General features: G+C 44.9%; 1 protein-coding gene across 2 annotated transcripts in view; it reads left to right on the forward strand.

The window, feature by feature from the left end:
* Positions 1–13290, forward strand: part of PolD1 (DNA polymerase delta) — a 304764-nt gene extending 291474 nt beyond the window's left edge. For both annotated transcript variants that reach the window (XM_068375427.1, XM_068375428.1), the window contains exon 24: positions 12487–13290. In XM_068375427.1, coding sequence (XP_068231528.1) covers positions 12487–12583 — 97 coding nt within the window. In that variant the 3' untranslated portion in view covers positions 12584–13290. The remainder of the gene's footprint in view (positions 1–12486) is intronic.
* Positions 13291–15863: the final 2573 nt, after the last annotated feature.

The following is a 15863-nucleotide window of genomic DNA, read 5'->3' on the forward strand; positions in this document are numbered from 1 at the left end:
GATCAGTGGTTCTCACTATTAGTGAATATTTTTAGCTGATTTAAGTAATTGTAATTCTTATTTTTTTTACAGTTACTATCCGCCCCCCCTTCTCCCGTGGATGTCGACTGGGGAAGGGAGGGGGCAATACTTATTTTATGTTAGTTCCCTCGGTGGTCCTCTTCGGATTTCCTCCCTAGGGAATTTTCTGTTACATAATTTATTTCATTTTTCCTTAGTTAGCTATGCAGTTTTCTTTGTTTGACTAAGAGTGCCGACGAAGCAGAGCTGTTGTGTTCATGCCTGGGGAATCTGCTGTCACTGCCGTCCCTCTTAGAAGTACGCCCGTGACAACATGATCAGCACTTCAGATCATCTTAGAATGCTACCAGGAGGTTCGACTCCTGGGGTTGGACAACTTTCCCTTCCGAAGGAGAGTTTCCTCCCCAGGTGTGATGTTGTTACTCCCTTCCGAGGGAGAACTTCCCACATCTTAATCACGTCATCGACTCCGACTGCTTTTACTGCCTTCGCCTAGACTATTCTCCCCCCCTTGCTGAGCCTCTCTTCCTTCAGGGGCGGAGCATAGTCTTAGGCAAGTCTCTCCTGCAAAGTGATCACCTCTCTCGTTCACGAGAGGGCCCACTCATAGAGACTCCTCTTTGGAGGATCGCTACTGCTGAAGGTAGCTTGCTAATCCACCGGCCCTCATGGGCGTCGTCCCTTCTCTCAGAAGTATGCCTGTGGTAACACCTGATCAGCACTTCATCTTCGAGGAAAGGCGGTTTCCCCCTTCCAAGGGAGAACTGCCTGCATCTTAATCATTTCACAGACTCCGACTGCTGTTGCTGTCTTCGACTAGACTACACTTTCCCCTTGCTGAGTCTCTCTCCCTTCGGAGGCGGAGCATAGTCTTAGGCAAGTCTCTTGCGAAGTGATCACCCCTCTCGTTCGCGAGAGGGGCCACTCATAGAGACTCCTCTTCGGAAGATCGCTATTGCTGAAGGTCAGCTTGCTGGTCCACCGGCCCTCATGGCCGTCATCAGTTCCTGATCGTCCTACCAGCTGACCTACCAGCACAACCTTGCGCTACAGCTAGACCTTGGACTTCGGTCCTGGACTCTTCTTTGGATCGTTCACGATCACCATCGGTGGATGTTCGCCCTTCCAAAGGGCACATCCCACTTCCTGCTTGTCCTGCCAGCTGACCTGTCGACCTACCAGCGCATCCTTGTGCTGCAGCTTAGTCCCTGGAATTCGGTCATGGACTCTTCTGTGGACCCTTCACGGTGGCCTTCGGTGGATGTTCGCCCTTCCAAAGGGCACATCCTAGTTCCTGATCAGCTGACCTGCTGACCTACTAGTGCAACCTTACGCTGCAGTTAGTCTTTGGACTTCGGTCCTGGACTCTTCTTTGGATCGCACCTGCGTGCCAGTGCTATCGTACGCGCCCGCGCTCTCATGCGCACCATTGCTTCCGTCAGTGTTCCGCACGCGCGTACCAGCAGTCTTCCACGCACATGCACCATCCTTGTCCTACGCGCCAGTGCTCTCCCGCGCACCAACGATCTCTGCTCACCAGCTTTCGGCAGTCTTACTCGCACGCGCCCCACGCATTCGCTTGCCCATGCATCCGGCCTTGCGCAACCAGTCACGCGCTTTTGCGCATTCTAGGGAGACTGCACAAAACCCTACACAGTGCCTTACTGCGCGCTAGCGCTCACCTGCGGTCTCAGATCCAGCACTCTCCTGCTCACTTGCGCTCTGAGATCCAGCATTCACCAGTGCGCCAATTCTTCACAAAGAACCAGTGCTTGCTTGTTCGCCAGCGCTCTCCTGCGTAATGCGGTCTCAATTCCAACGAGCCAGCGCTCACCTGCGCCCCAGCGCTCTTCTGCGCATTCACAGAAAACTGCGCTTCAGCAGAAACTGAGCACCAGCATTATCCTGTGTGGTATCGTTCCAGTACTCTCCTGCACACTCGCGCAATAGGCAAAAAGAATAAAACTTTTTGGACAGATCACCATTGCCCCATTCCTGTCCCCACAAACGAATGACATGGCTGCCGGGAAAAGAGGAAAGAGGCTTCACAGAAGGATTCAAAATCCCAAAGATTCCATCTTCCAAGGAGAATCAAAATGAGGAATCCTTGGTCCCTGTCTTCTGAAGTTTTTTCTTGACAGTACCACCGTCAGCAAACAAGAAAGCATCAACAGACTGATTGCTAGATCACTGTTTGCTGATGGCTAGTTCACTGTTTGCTGACCGCTAGCTCGCCAATCACCAGATCACCAATTGCTAGCCTGCCGATCACCGATTGCTAGTCAATAACCAGTCATCAGCTTGCTGATCACTAGATCACCGATGGGTAGCTCATCTTTCTTCGATCATCGAACTCAGCTCGTTGATCTCTGACCAGCCCATTGTCAGCTTGCTGATCTCTAGCTCACCGATCACCGGTCCACGATCAATCACTGATCATCAGTGGCTTACCATCACCAATTGACTATCATTAAACCATTCTGCTGTCTCTCAGGGCTCTCAAACCAGATTACCAACTCATTTATCGCCAACCTACCTTGACTGACTGACCAGACAGCCTTCATCTGCCTGTCAGTTACCATCTTCGGCTCACAGACCGCTGATTCACCGATCATCGACAATTCGCCAGCAGTTTGTGACTCGGACAAGTCAACCTCTATCCGCGGTTCCCTAGATCAGAAGGTATACAACAGACTTCTCGCTACTGGCAGTTTGCCATCTCACCAATCTACTAAAGTGATCAGCAAACGACCGACAACCCTCATCAGCGGCTTGTTGACAGGGGATTACTTGCGAGCATCCTCCAACTGCACAGAAACCATGCTACCCAACCATTAACCATTGATTAACATTCTCCAGACTGATTCTACTCTAAGGAATAGCATCAATCCCGTCAGGGCGCATGGTAGGGTTAAGCGTTGCCTTCCTTCTATTAGTTAAAGGAATTCTCTCTCAGGGAAGAATCCTTACACAGGGTATCGCATCGATCCTTTACGCCACGAGTCAAGACCCCAGCGTCAACAATCTCCCATGCGAAAGGATCTGCAAGGAGCTGTCCCTTTGGGTCGATGTCCACACCATGTTGGAGTTCGGGCAAGGGCTAAGACCTCAGGTCTTCATTTGCACACTGGACCTAAAGGACACATACTGTACTTCCAGGCCCAAACCATCCATCTAGGAGGGTTTAAAGATTCAGTCTAGACAAACAAGAAACACCAGTTCAGAGCACTGTGGTTCAGTCTTTCCACTACACCCATCCTGGTGTCACAGGATCGCTTTCTGTCTCCTCCGTTTTGGGACGACTGACAGACCTTAACAGACTCAGTGGCAACCTTGCATTAGCACCGGAACTTCTGAAGTGATTAAGGTAAACCCGTGGAAGTCTTCCCTACTTCCCTCTCAGAAGACTGGTGTATCTGAGAATGATTCTAGACACCAATCTCCACAAAACTTTCTCAAAACCCGAAGAACTCCCAGCCCAGAGTGACTTGAGTCTGATTGGAATCTGGCCCTCGATCCCCCAGACATTCTGATCCCCATGGGACCAGAAGTTTGGACAAACCTCAAGGGATGGGTGTCAGTCAAGAATCTACGGAGTGGTATAACCTTCTCATCCTTCCCCACCCCTCGGACTTGATGCTGTGCTTAGAACACATCAAAAGAAGAGAAGAGGGACTATAGTGCTGCACCACACGACCTCAGTCCTCTGGACAGCGTCCGAAAGTACGTTCACTTAAATCTCTTAAGATAGGAAGGCCACCTTTCCGGTCCTTCAGCAGCCTCATCGGTTCCTAACTGACCACTCAGTGATGTGATGGGCGACAACACCACACACCACATAGAAGCTCAGATCAACAAGCAAGAAGGAACTTGCTCGCAGCCTCTTTCCAACTAACAGTATAAACACTAAGATGGGCCAAAGTCCGTTCGGTGCCACTATCAACCCGCTTCATTCCAGACTAGAGGAATGTGCTCGCCGACAATCTGTGCACAGCATCTCAGATAAGGTATACCGGATGGTCTTTGGATCACCTTGTAGCTGACAAAGTCCCGACTAGGGATCTGTTCGCAACGCCCCTGAACCTCAGGCTGCCGTTGCTCCCCAGCCCTAGACCCCAAGGCTCTCTGGCAAGAAACAGGCCATCAACGGTGGGGACAACAATGACGTTTACGTCTCGTCCCAGTTTTGTCTGGAAAAGGGCACTCAAGAAGGCTAGAATATCGGTCAGCCTCTCAAGGACTCTCACAACTCCGCTATGGCATTACGCAGAACGGTTTCCAAACCTTCTGCAGCTCCTGATAGTCTCCAAGAGAACCCTCTCCACATCACAGATAATCACACTTCTACACCTACCACAAGCTATAGCTTTGCTATGATTGTACACCTGGAGACTACCCAGCTCCTCTGTTACAGAGGCTGTTGCAAAAAGGTTGTCTAGATATCTGAGGAATTCCTCAGCATCAGTCTACCAGGTAGTATAACGTCTTGTGTGGTTGGTGTCATGGGAAAGTGTCTCTCTCCACTCAATACCTCTATTCCAGCAATAGCGGAATCCTCGAGTATATACAAGAGGAAAAGACCCCCTTTTCACTTTCAACAGGTAAAGATGATCACTCAACCTTGAGCCTTCGCCTTCAAACTGACAAGAAGGGACATCCTCTCATCGCTAGACCTTTCCTAACTCATACGGACTTACAACTTGCCTTTCGCCAGTCGGAATTGAGACCTTATTCTCGGAACATGGTTCAAATTCTCCGGTCTCTAAAGAGACCTCCTTATGTTCCACTTCACCAGGCAACAAATTTTCACCTGGTTTAAGAAGACAATGTTCCTACACACTCTGACAGCAGCCATACAAGTCAAGGAACTTCACGGTCTCTCTTTCGACATCGCCCATTAATGAGAAGGGCGAAAGGCAATGTTCAGTTTCGTCCCCGAGTATGTCACCAGACACAGTCTCCAGAGGTGACGGATCCTACATAAGTCTCCACTTGGTAACGGACGATCTAGATCGTCCGTTACAGTACCCAGGGTAAGGTATGAGACTCTAACTACGACCTACCCTACCTGAGAGCTCTCGCAAAACTGATCTAAGCCTTAATCCTAATGGGACCTCTCTCGGCTACTCAGAGGTTGGTCTCATTTCCTAGGCAATTTACAAATATTGATCTAACTTAGCCTAGGTGCCTACACTTTTACAATTCTAAACTTAAATCTAGCCTTAACATTAAATCAGGAAACACAGCCAACCATTACATGATCCTTCCTTGGTGTTAACAATGGCTGTGTTCCTGCCGGCGCGCTTATCCACTCAACAGAAGATCGTTCTTGGCTCCTGGAGGAACGTCGGGTGGTCAAAACTTCATGGCCGAGAACGCTACGTTACATCACCTCCCCCCGACATACCCATATAATTGGAATATATGGATAGTCCACCCTGCAAGATCTTAATCGACATCAGGTCTAAGTCCTTGACGCTGAGCTTCAGCCTCTGGGCCAGGCTGATCGTCCCCCTGGACAGTACACCCCTCCAGTTCCCTGTGATAGCATGTACCGAGGGTGCTGTTGCCGTAAGCTCTTCGACGGCTCTCTTGACGCAGGTAGTATCGTATTTGGCGATTTTCGCCGCGTCGAAGAACTGAAGGGGACGAACATTGGCGTCCGCGTTTATCTGACAGTCTACTACCATTGACTGTCTGTCTTTCCAGACCACCAGGTCTGGCTTTCGTAGCCCGCTTGTCGTGGCTATGTGGGGTTCGTCAAGGACACTGAACCCTGCTTCAGTGGCCTTCTTCTTAGCATAGATCTTCAATGCATCGTGTCTCTTTATTCGCCATGGCTGAACAGCCGGACAAACCTGCATGATATGGTGCAGGGTGCCAGGGGCGTTGCAGCCAAGATCATAGCGGCTGCTCTGCGGCCTGCCTCTCGCGCTCCGGGCCGGGGTCGTCAGAAGCCCCAACCGGAGTTTGATGGCATTGCAGTAGGTACCGCCCCTCATCATGCGGTTGCCAGCGTCCAACCATTTTGGCCTCAGTCCGAAGGGAGCCTCCCTCAGACCACAGCCGTCTACAGTATTGTATAGCCTTTCTCCCCAGTCCGAGATGGCAGGGGCCCGGTGTTGCTGGACCAGATCGGCAGCAATTCCCGCCACCAACGGATCTGGAGATCGGGCTAGTCTCATATGGCATTCATGCAGGGTCCTGGGTGTGCCCTCGGAAAAGTTATAAATTCCGAGGCCACCCGCTGCTGTCCCTGCATAGAATGCCGGCAGTGGAGTGTCACCAGGAAGGTGGAGACACTTTCTCACAAATTTTCTTACCTCTTTGTCTACCGCCGTTAGGTGGTAGCCCTTGAGGTTCCCGTGGACGGCTACATGGTGCAGCCGAGGTATCAACACCGTTTTCAAGGACCAAAGCTTTTGCTGGGGCTTCAATGGCGCAAGCTGCAGATTCCCCAACTCAGCCTTGGCCTTGCCAATCACTTTCGCCCCGTTCACATTCGTCCCGAGCCCGACATCTATACCGAGGTATTTGTATACTGTACCCCATCAGGGCTCGTGACTGGGATGTTGACATTCCCGAATGTGAATGGGCGGGTATCACAGTACCAGGTCTTCTTTTGCCGATCGCCGACGATACCGGCCGTGGCACACTTCTGCAGGCCGGGCTCCAGGCCCAGCTTTCCAGCTTCATCAAGCAAACTCTTAATTGCTGTTCTTAAACCGACTCTGGTTTGTGCCACGACAACAATATCATCAGCGAAGGCCAAATATTTGATTGCCTCTCCCCGAAGCGTTGCCCCTACGCCCTCGGGGAGGCAGGCGAGTGCTCGATCTAGGGCAAGATTGAAGAGCAGGGGGGACAGTGGATCCCCCTGCATTACGCCTCTAGTGATATTAACCCCGATCCCAGCTACCTCGGTGTTGATACTAGAGTAGAAGTTTCTGAGGTAGTGGGTCGAGTCGTTGTCCAGGCCAGCTGCCCTTAGAGTATCTAAGAGGGCATGATGACTGATGGAGTCGAATGCCTTCTTGAAGTCTATAAAGACCAAGTAGAGGGTCTTCGACTCCGTCTTGGCCTCCTTAATCAGTTCTTGCAACAATAGAAGGTTGCTGCTGACACCCTCCTCAGCCTTGAACCCTTTCTGACGGACCGAGGAGGGGATGCGCTCCGCCAAGCGCTTGCTCAGGATCTTATGCAACCCTCTAGTTACGACTGACGTTATTGTAATTGGACGGAAGTCCCCGGCCTCTTGAGGGACATCCTTTTTGGGCAGCAGAGTTGTTCTGCCTGGCGCCCAGTCATATGTGGCTGTTTTGGATTGCAGAATGGTGTTATACAGTTCTGCAATCCGGTCGTTCGTCGCCGCTCTAAAGTCGGCTGCTCTAATGCCGTCTGGGCCCAGCGACGTCTTTAAACTGGTTTTCCTCTTGCACCATTCAATGTCAAGAGTGGTAACCGGTTCAAGAATGGTGCATGGGTGGCGTTGTGCTTCGTCATTCAATAGGCTAGCTGGACTAGGCCTTCCAAAGAGGGCCATCCAGTATTCCACGGTCCCGGGTGGGAACGTGGGACTAGCCAGGGGGTCTTTTCCCAAGATGGCATTCTGGGCAACTCGGCTGCGATTTTTATCCCAGCCTCTTTGAGTTGCCGCATACTCTCTCCTTCTCCTTATATTCCGAGGAATATTCTCTTGCAGCTGTCTACTTCCCCTGCTATTGTTATTCGCTCTTACTACTCTGGGTCTCGATCCAAATATCTCCTCTTTCAGCGAATCTATCTCTTGCAAGATTTCATCTTCACCAGATGTATTTAAGCTCCTTTCGCTGAGAGGAGATGCGTCACTCCCGTCGGGGCTAGACGGGGGAGACCCGCCCGGGGCCAGAGCCGAGGTGGCCACAACCTCAGCTCCGGAGCTGGGGCCGTGACCAGCCCGGCCCCGGTCCAGAGCAGGGCCAGACGTTTGAGACCCGATCCGGGCCAGAGGCGAGGTGGTCGCAGTTTCAACCATAAGAGGGCCGGAACCGCGACCACCCCGGCTCCAGTCCAGATACTCATTCATTCCATCTTGGTTCTTAGAATTCTCATGTGTGGCTTGCAGGGTGATGAGGGTTGACGCAGCGTTTCTGGTCATAATTGGTGTTGTCACAATAGGATTGACTTCTTTTGGGGCCACTGTACTCCTTCTTTTATCTCCACTCACATCTTCTGACGCATACGTCAATCCCTCATCTGCCACAGATGTTACCCTGAGGTTTTCGGTTGCAGCTGATCTTGTACCGTCCATCCTTACTCTGCTCAGAGTAGGAGGAGGTACTGCATTGGCTAGGAGTCTTAATTGCTGTGCATATGCTGCAACCTTTTGTCTATATTTAGGGGTCCTTCTCTTTGTGCGTATGCTTTCAAGCGTACGCCAAGGAAGAACTAGCTGTACAATACTTTTATTTATGTGGGGGTCATCTTTATTGTCCACTTCAAACTTGATCATAGAGATCTCGTCGTCCGAGGTCCAGTCGAGTCAGCCCCCCACATGGCTTTCCCGACTGGCCCCGGTGGGCTCAACAGTCATTCTCGGTTTTACCACCTTGCACTCCTCCTTCTCCTTTCCTTTGGCATGTTTAAGTAAGTCCTGGTATTTTTTGGACTTACGTTTGCCACTTATAGAATCCACTGATCTGTCATTCAGTACGCACTCATGTATTTTAACTTTTATAAAAGGATGGCCCAAGTTAGAAACTTCGAACTGGGCCATCAAGTTAAGCTCTTCTGGGGCACAGGGCTTATTTCGCCGATCTTGTTGGCATTTTATGGCCCCCTCGTGAAAGTCAAGAGGGTGAACTCTTCGCTCATGCAGACGCCTGCCTGCGTAGGACTTAAACACCTTACCACAATGGGGGCAGGTGGGAGACCGATCGGCGCTCTCGGCCATGCCTTGGGCACTGTTTTACGGCCCTTCCAATCGGCTAGTTAATTGGCCGGCGACGGGGGCACTCTGGTTGTGAGTGCTCCCGTTGGCGGAGGGTTGACCCATACGCCGGCTTTCCCCTTCTTCAGGGGTAGAGTGACCAGCAGCCTCTCCCGAGGGATTGGCTGGGCAAGTTGGATCCACTGGATGGCCCCCACGATCCATACTGCGGGCCCAGTGGATTGGTCACTATCAGTTGACACTGATCTTGCCTGCACGTCTCGGCTCGCAATGAGACGAACTGGTGACTTAGCAAGGGGGACCTACGGTTCTTAATTGATCCCCCTCCCCGACTCTCGGTTGCAACTCTCAGATTCCCTGACCAAGGGACTGGAGAAGCGGAACCGCACCAGTTGATAAGGAGTGAGGAAATGAAAGCGCTCAAAAATGGCGGTTTGAAGCCTGTTCCGATTGCTAAATGCTCCCGATCACCTCACCCTTAAGAGAACAGCAGCAGCCCACCCGGGTCCCTTCTCTTGTCATCAGCACTGGGAGAGACTAAAGGAGTATCACCAAAACTTTATCCCTGGCCATTCTAAGCAGATTACTCTGTGACGCAGGTTTTTACAAGAAAGGATGTGAATGCTCCAGGTGACTTTCACAACCTTTTTTCCTGCAAGATGTGACCCACAGGAACTCAATACGATCTCTATCAGTCCTGTAGTGGCTGTACAACAGCTGGTTGTATACCTCAAGCTCCTTATTGGACAAGGAGCAGAAGGTTGAGGGCACTGTTACCCGGTTTTAGTCTGCGTGAATGAAAAGATTTGACTAGCTCTTATTCTTTTCTTCATCCTCCCCTCTCTTGGGGAAAGCAGCATCCTGGGTTCTCTGCATAGCTGACCTCAAACTACTGCAGGTAAACCATGCTCCCTTGTGCACCTAGTATTAAGCTAATACTGTTGTGTCCCCATACCCTGCCGAGGTGGTATTAGGAAAGTCTTGGTTACAGCAGTTTTTCCAACAAGAGAGACTGAATAACTTTACCTAGACAGTCACACTTCTGCATATCTCAACACACAGCTTGCGTAGGCAGCGGACTTTGCGTAACAAGGTTTTAGCGAGGCGCAGAGACTCCTTATTTTTTAGTACAGTACTAACATACTCACTTAAGGACCCCCCGGGTAAAGCCAAAAGTCAGATTGGCAGGGACGTCCACCCTTCCTAATGGGTGAGTCACCCGTAATAAATAGCGTGGTCTGTATTCCAGTTACGGAATAAATGACAAATTTAGAGATAATTTTTATTTTTCCTAACAATACAAACCTTAGCTGTTTATACAAACTTGCCTGCCAGCCCTATCCCCTTTGAAGTCCTACCTCCAAGCAAAGTGAGCTAAATCACCGGTGTGTGAATGGGAGTGGTAGCAAGCTACCCCCTACCCCCTGCTAACTAGCGGTAGGGGTAGTTAACCCTCGCTAAATTTTAATGGCTCGTCATTTCAGTTTCGTTGTAAGTAATACCCCTAATAAATAGGTAAGGTTTGTATCGTTAAGAAAAATACAAATTATCTCCAAATTTGTCATTTTTGCTGTTCTTTTGATTTTTCCTGTAGGTGGCGAGGCCAGAATATTATGTCTGGTTCCTCTAGATGGGTGGAAACCACACTGGGATTCTGGCAGGATTTTTTCTGCTACATTTTATAATCTATTTAGTAGGATCCTTACCAAGACCTTCCCAGCAATTGATAGCAAGGATATCCCTCTATAATTCCCACACACTTCTATATCCTTTTTTGAAGATAGTGACAAGATTTGAGTCTTTCCAATCATTGGGGGCCAGTTTTTCCTCCCATATGTTTAGTATGAGGGAGTGAAGACACGTCTTCTTGACTAAACCGCCGTGGGTCAAGTTTTCAGTGGGAATGTTGTCCGGTCCCGCGGCCTTCTCTTGCCGCTTTTGTTTTAAAACTGTATCAAATTCCTGAAATGTATGTGATAGGGACATCCATAATTGGGGTGGATGTTGTGGCACATTTTGGAGGAAGTCTTGTTGGGCTGATGAGTTCCTGTTCAGGAGGGTGTTGAAATGTTCTACCCAATGGTTCTGGATCTCTTTATTTTCCATAAGGATGGTGTTGTCTGCTGGCAAGAGTGTCCCTGCAGCAGTGTACTTTGGTCCATAATGTCAGCATAACCTTGTAGGTCTTGAGCTATTTGCTGCCACCATTCATTTTGTATTTCTCGAAGCCTTGCTTGACACTGTGACTTTGTTTGTGCATATTTAGACTTCTTTGGGTAGTCGTTGTCATTAAACTATGCCTGCTACTGTTTGCTCTGGTGGCCGATTACCGTTCTTGCAGCTTCATTGATGGCATCTCGTAAGTTAGTCCATTCAGCGTCGATTGAAGGTTGTGCTAGATTACTGCTTGGAAAGGTAGAGATGTATCAGAATCTCTAATTTACCAATGTCATATCTTCTGGCTTCGTTTTGTTGGATGTTACGTGGCTTCCTTTTGATGGTTAGTTTTAATTTTGTGATGAGCAGCCGGTGGTCCATTGAGTATTCATTAGCATCAGGTATATATATATATATATATATATATATATATATATATATATATATATATATACATATATATATATATATATATATATATATATATATATATATATATATATATATATATATACATATATATATATATATATATATATATATATATATATATATATATATATATATATACATATATATATATATATATATATATATATATATATATATATATATATATATATATATATATATATATACATATACATATACATATATATATATATATATATATATATATATATATATATACATATACATATATATATATATATATATATATAATATATATACATATACATACATGTATATATATATATATATATATATATATATATATATATATATATATATTGCATGTATGTATGTATGTTTGAAGGAACCACAGCTAAAATGAAAATAGGAAATATAAGATTAAGTCCTGACTAGTTTCATAATACTTCTTCAGATGACTGATTTATTGAACAAAGTTCCTTTATATTTTATATGGTACAGTAAATGTCCAAGCATATGTAGGAAGATTTATAGACCAATAAGCCACTCCCAGACTAGCTACCTGGGCTGTTTTCAGGTGTTTCTTGGAGGAGTTCACCCATCATTAGCCATTTGCCAGAAAGAGCCATTTCAGATGAGTTAAATTTGTATTTCATTGTGGTTAGTACCGTATACCTTTATAATAAAATTTAATTGGGTGTTTCTGTAGGTCTTGGAAGTAATTAGGCATTTTACACGTACAGTAAAACGTGACCCATCGTATGAAAAAATCACGATACGAAAGCCACTCCGGAACTAATTAATTTTGTATCTGGAGGTATAACTGTATACTATAGTATTAGAAATTTCAAATTTTTCTTTGAAGGTTCTAGCATAACCAAGTATTATTTTTGAAGTTCTCTTTTTTTTATGCAAATTATCATTGGTCGTTTTCTGTGTCTTTTCAGTCGTGACTGTCCTATTTTCTACATGAGAAAGAAAGTTCATCTCGAGCTTTCAGATCAAGATAAGATTGTTCAAAGATTCGGGGCTCCAGCATGGTGAAATACCTACTTTTATACATTAGTATTGGAACTCTTCTAAATTTCCAGCAACTTACAAAAAATAATTTTTTTTTAAAGAATAAAATATATTTTGTAACATCATGTTTATTTAAAATATACCTTTGGTTTGATATAGATTTAATTAATCACGTTAGTTGTTGAAATAAGATTCTTTATTAATGGTAATGAATAAGTGGTATCCTAAGTTTATGGATTTAAAACCAATAACTGTACTTGAAATGGAAGATTAAAAAACTTGTTAATGTAAGACCACAAAAAGTAGATGAAATTCAAAATAGAATTTATCTTCAAACTTTCTAATTCAAGTCAGCAAAGTCATTTGACAATGGCAGTTAATTGTACCTGAAAAATGTTAAGCAATTGATGAGTTATGCATACATGGACTGTTCTTCACATAATGATTTATTATTTAGACAGTGCAATGTCAGATGTATCTGCTCAAGCCATACCTATTTGGACAGTAACAATTGCATCACCATGTAACCCTTCCTTCCTTAATCTCCCCAATTAAAACTGTAGCTTTGGTCTAAAAGCAGCTTTTAAGAAAAAATATTCTGAATAATAGCTTCCACACTACAGTATGTCTAAATTTGAATTTTGTAACTGCAAAATCCATTTTCATACGTAAATTTGAGAGACATCAGGTCAAATGCAGCATAACAAGGGGAGTGATAAAAAAGAAGTCAGATTAGACATTAACTTCCATTTAAAGTTTTTTTTGGACAAATTTAGGATACTTAATGTAGTTATCATTGCTTATGGCTAGACTTTTAACAATTTTAAAAATATTTAATGTGACCAGAAAGATGACTTTCAGTATAATTTTTCATTTACAATTGTGAAATGCATTAAAGTGATTTTGATTCTTTGATGTTACCCATAGAGTATAATATTTTTATTTTAGGCAGAGAGGTCATGTCGGCATTTGTAGCTCTTACCACCAAAGCAAATACATCTTTCTCATTTGTAACACACCAAATTATTGTATAAAGTTATAGCTGTTATACAACTTGTTATCTTTTTCTATGAGAAATTATGAACCCATATATTTAGAACAGTTTATATACTTGGGATCTACTATAAATCAGGAGGGAGGATGTGAGGCAGAAGTTGGGAATAGGGTAAAAGTTGTACGGGAAAAGTGGAGGGAGGTAGCAGGAGTGATATGTGATAAGAAAAGGTCAATCAAGGTAAAAATCTAGATGTATAGCACAGTAGTAAGACCAGTGTTAATGTATGAATCAGAAACTTGGGCTTCAAGATAAAAAGAGGAAGCAAAGCTGGAAAGAACAGAGGGGGGAATGCTACGGTGGATTATGAGAATATCACTTCTTGATACATTGGAAAATGATGAAATAAGAAGAGTGGCAGGGGTAGTAAAGATTACAGAGATGAAAAGAGTGTCATGACTGAGATGGTGTGGGCACGTGTTGCGGATGGATGGTAGGGAGAGAGAGAAGAGGGCTTGAGAGGAACCTGTTAGGGGGTTAAGATCAAGGAGGCAGCAAATTAGATGGCAAGTTACGGTAAAGGATGAAATAGAGAGGAAAGGTACTAGAGGATACATCAGGCAACCAACCCCTTAATGTAGTGATAAAGGTGGGAAAGAAGAAGATATTTAGAAGACCTTGCAGTTCATCATTTAGGTGACAATATGTAAGAAAAATACCTTTAGGATATCTAGAAAAAACTGGACTACTGCCTGTCTAAATGATATTTCTTGTACTAAATGATACTTTAATTGATACTACATTAACTATTAAATTAAAACCCCCATAAATAAGGAAGATAAAAATCGACAAATCAAAATTAGGTAGACCACTGCCCTGTAGCCATTATGAGGCATAGAGCCTAGCAAATTTCATAACCAAATCATGATTCTTTTAAGATGATATATAGTGAAAACCTACTTGGTACATCTGTGAGCTGCTGCTAAAACTATATCCAAAGAAATGGTTATAGAAATTTCAAGTAGATGACCTACTCCAATCAAGCCTATTTCTTCTGAAATACATCTTCCATTTCAGAAAAGATATATGAAGAGATTAATTAAAATTCTTAGCCTTAAAATTATTTTGTGCCTCTGAAGTAAGACAAAATCATCTTTTATTCCCGAAAGGTTACTTCAATAGATATCGTTTGTAGTCCACTTATGTATTTAACTGAAGCTAGTGTGAACAGAATGAATGGTTTTAAGCATAAGATTTTCAAGAGGAATATTTCAACCTTAATTACAACCAAATTTTAGAGAAATGCCCTTACTACTCTAGGCCTTGAAATATGCAACAATATAATACAGCCACTATTATATCTGAAAGGGACAGAAATATCCCTGATGCTTGAGTACAGAATTAAAAATTTATAAAAAAAAAATTAATGCATAGTCATTGACAGAACTCTTAGCTTTGTGCCAATTAAAGGGATTTTGACGTAGGAAAAATCTATTTCTGGGCGAAGGACCTGTGCCGCCCAGTGAATAAGCTCCATTTAGCACTTATTCTTAGGTAATTTACTGCTAAATATACCAGAGAAAAAATGTAAAGGAGTGCTAGGTTAACTAGCTCGCTCACCTATTGGTGTCGGTATAAAATTGGGCGTATATTCCAGAGGTCCCGCACTATTTAGATTAATCCACGACAGAAAACCCCAAAAGAGGAGAGCCGTTCAACCTCACTCGGTACTACTAACAATGCATCCGCTCAGAACCCAACTCCTTAGCACCCAAAGTTTGGGGACTCCAAGGGAGAGGAGCTGGGAGGGTTCACTGGGCGGCACAGGTCCTTCGCCCAGAAATAGATTTTTCCTACATCAAAATCCCTTTTCTGGGCTCGAACCTGTGCCGCCCAGTGAATCTATACAAGAGAAAAATGTCACCAAACTTGCAAAATAAAGGAAAAAACATAAGCGTAGGGGAAATACAGGATGCTTTTAATCAGAGATGAGTACCAAAAAACAATTATAAGGGTATCTTAAATATGAACATAAATCCAATAAGGTAGGTATAATAATGCCGTGAGTGATAATATATACAGATACTCAGGAGCATAAAAATTTACAAATATAATAACAGTATTCAGGTGCAAGACCAACGAATACAATAGGGTATAAATGAGGCAGGTAAGAGGGAGAGATAAAGAGTCAAGGCATTAACCTGTGAGTTACTTGGGAGTAACTACGCTCCCTGCGGCTACTGTAGAAAATTTTAGGGCTTCCAAATGTTTAAGGTAGTGTTTCTTGAACACTGACGGTGATTTCCACCC

The sequence above is a fragment of the Palaemon carinicauda genome, chromosome 6 (assembly GCF_036898095.1).
Source record: "Palaemon carinicauda isolate YSFRI2023 chromosome 6, ASM3689809v2, whole genome shotgun sequence".
Taxonomy (NCBI): Eukaryota; Metazoa; Arthropoda; class Malacostraca; order Decapoda; family Palaemonidae; genus Palaemon; species Palaemon carinicauda.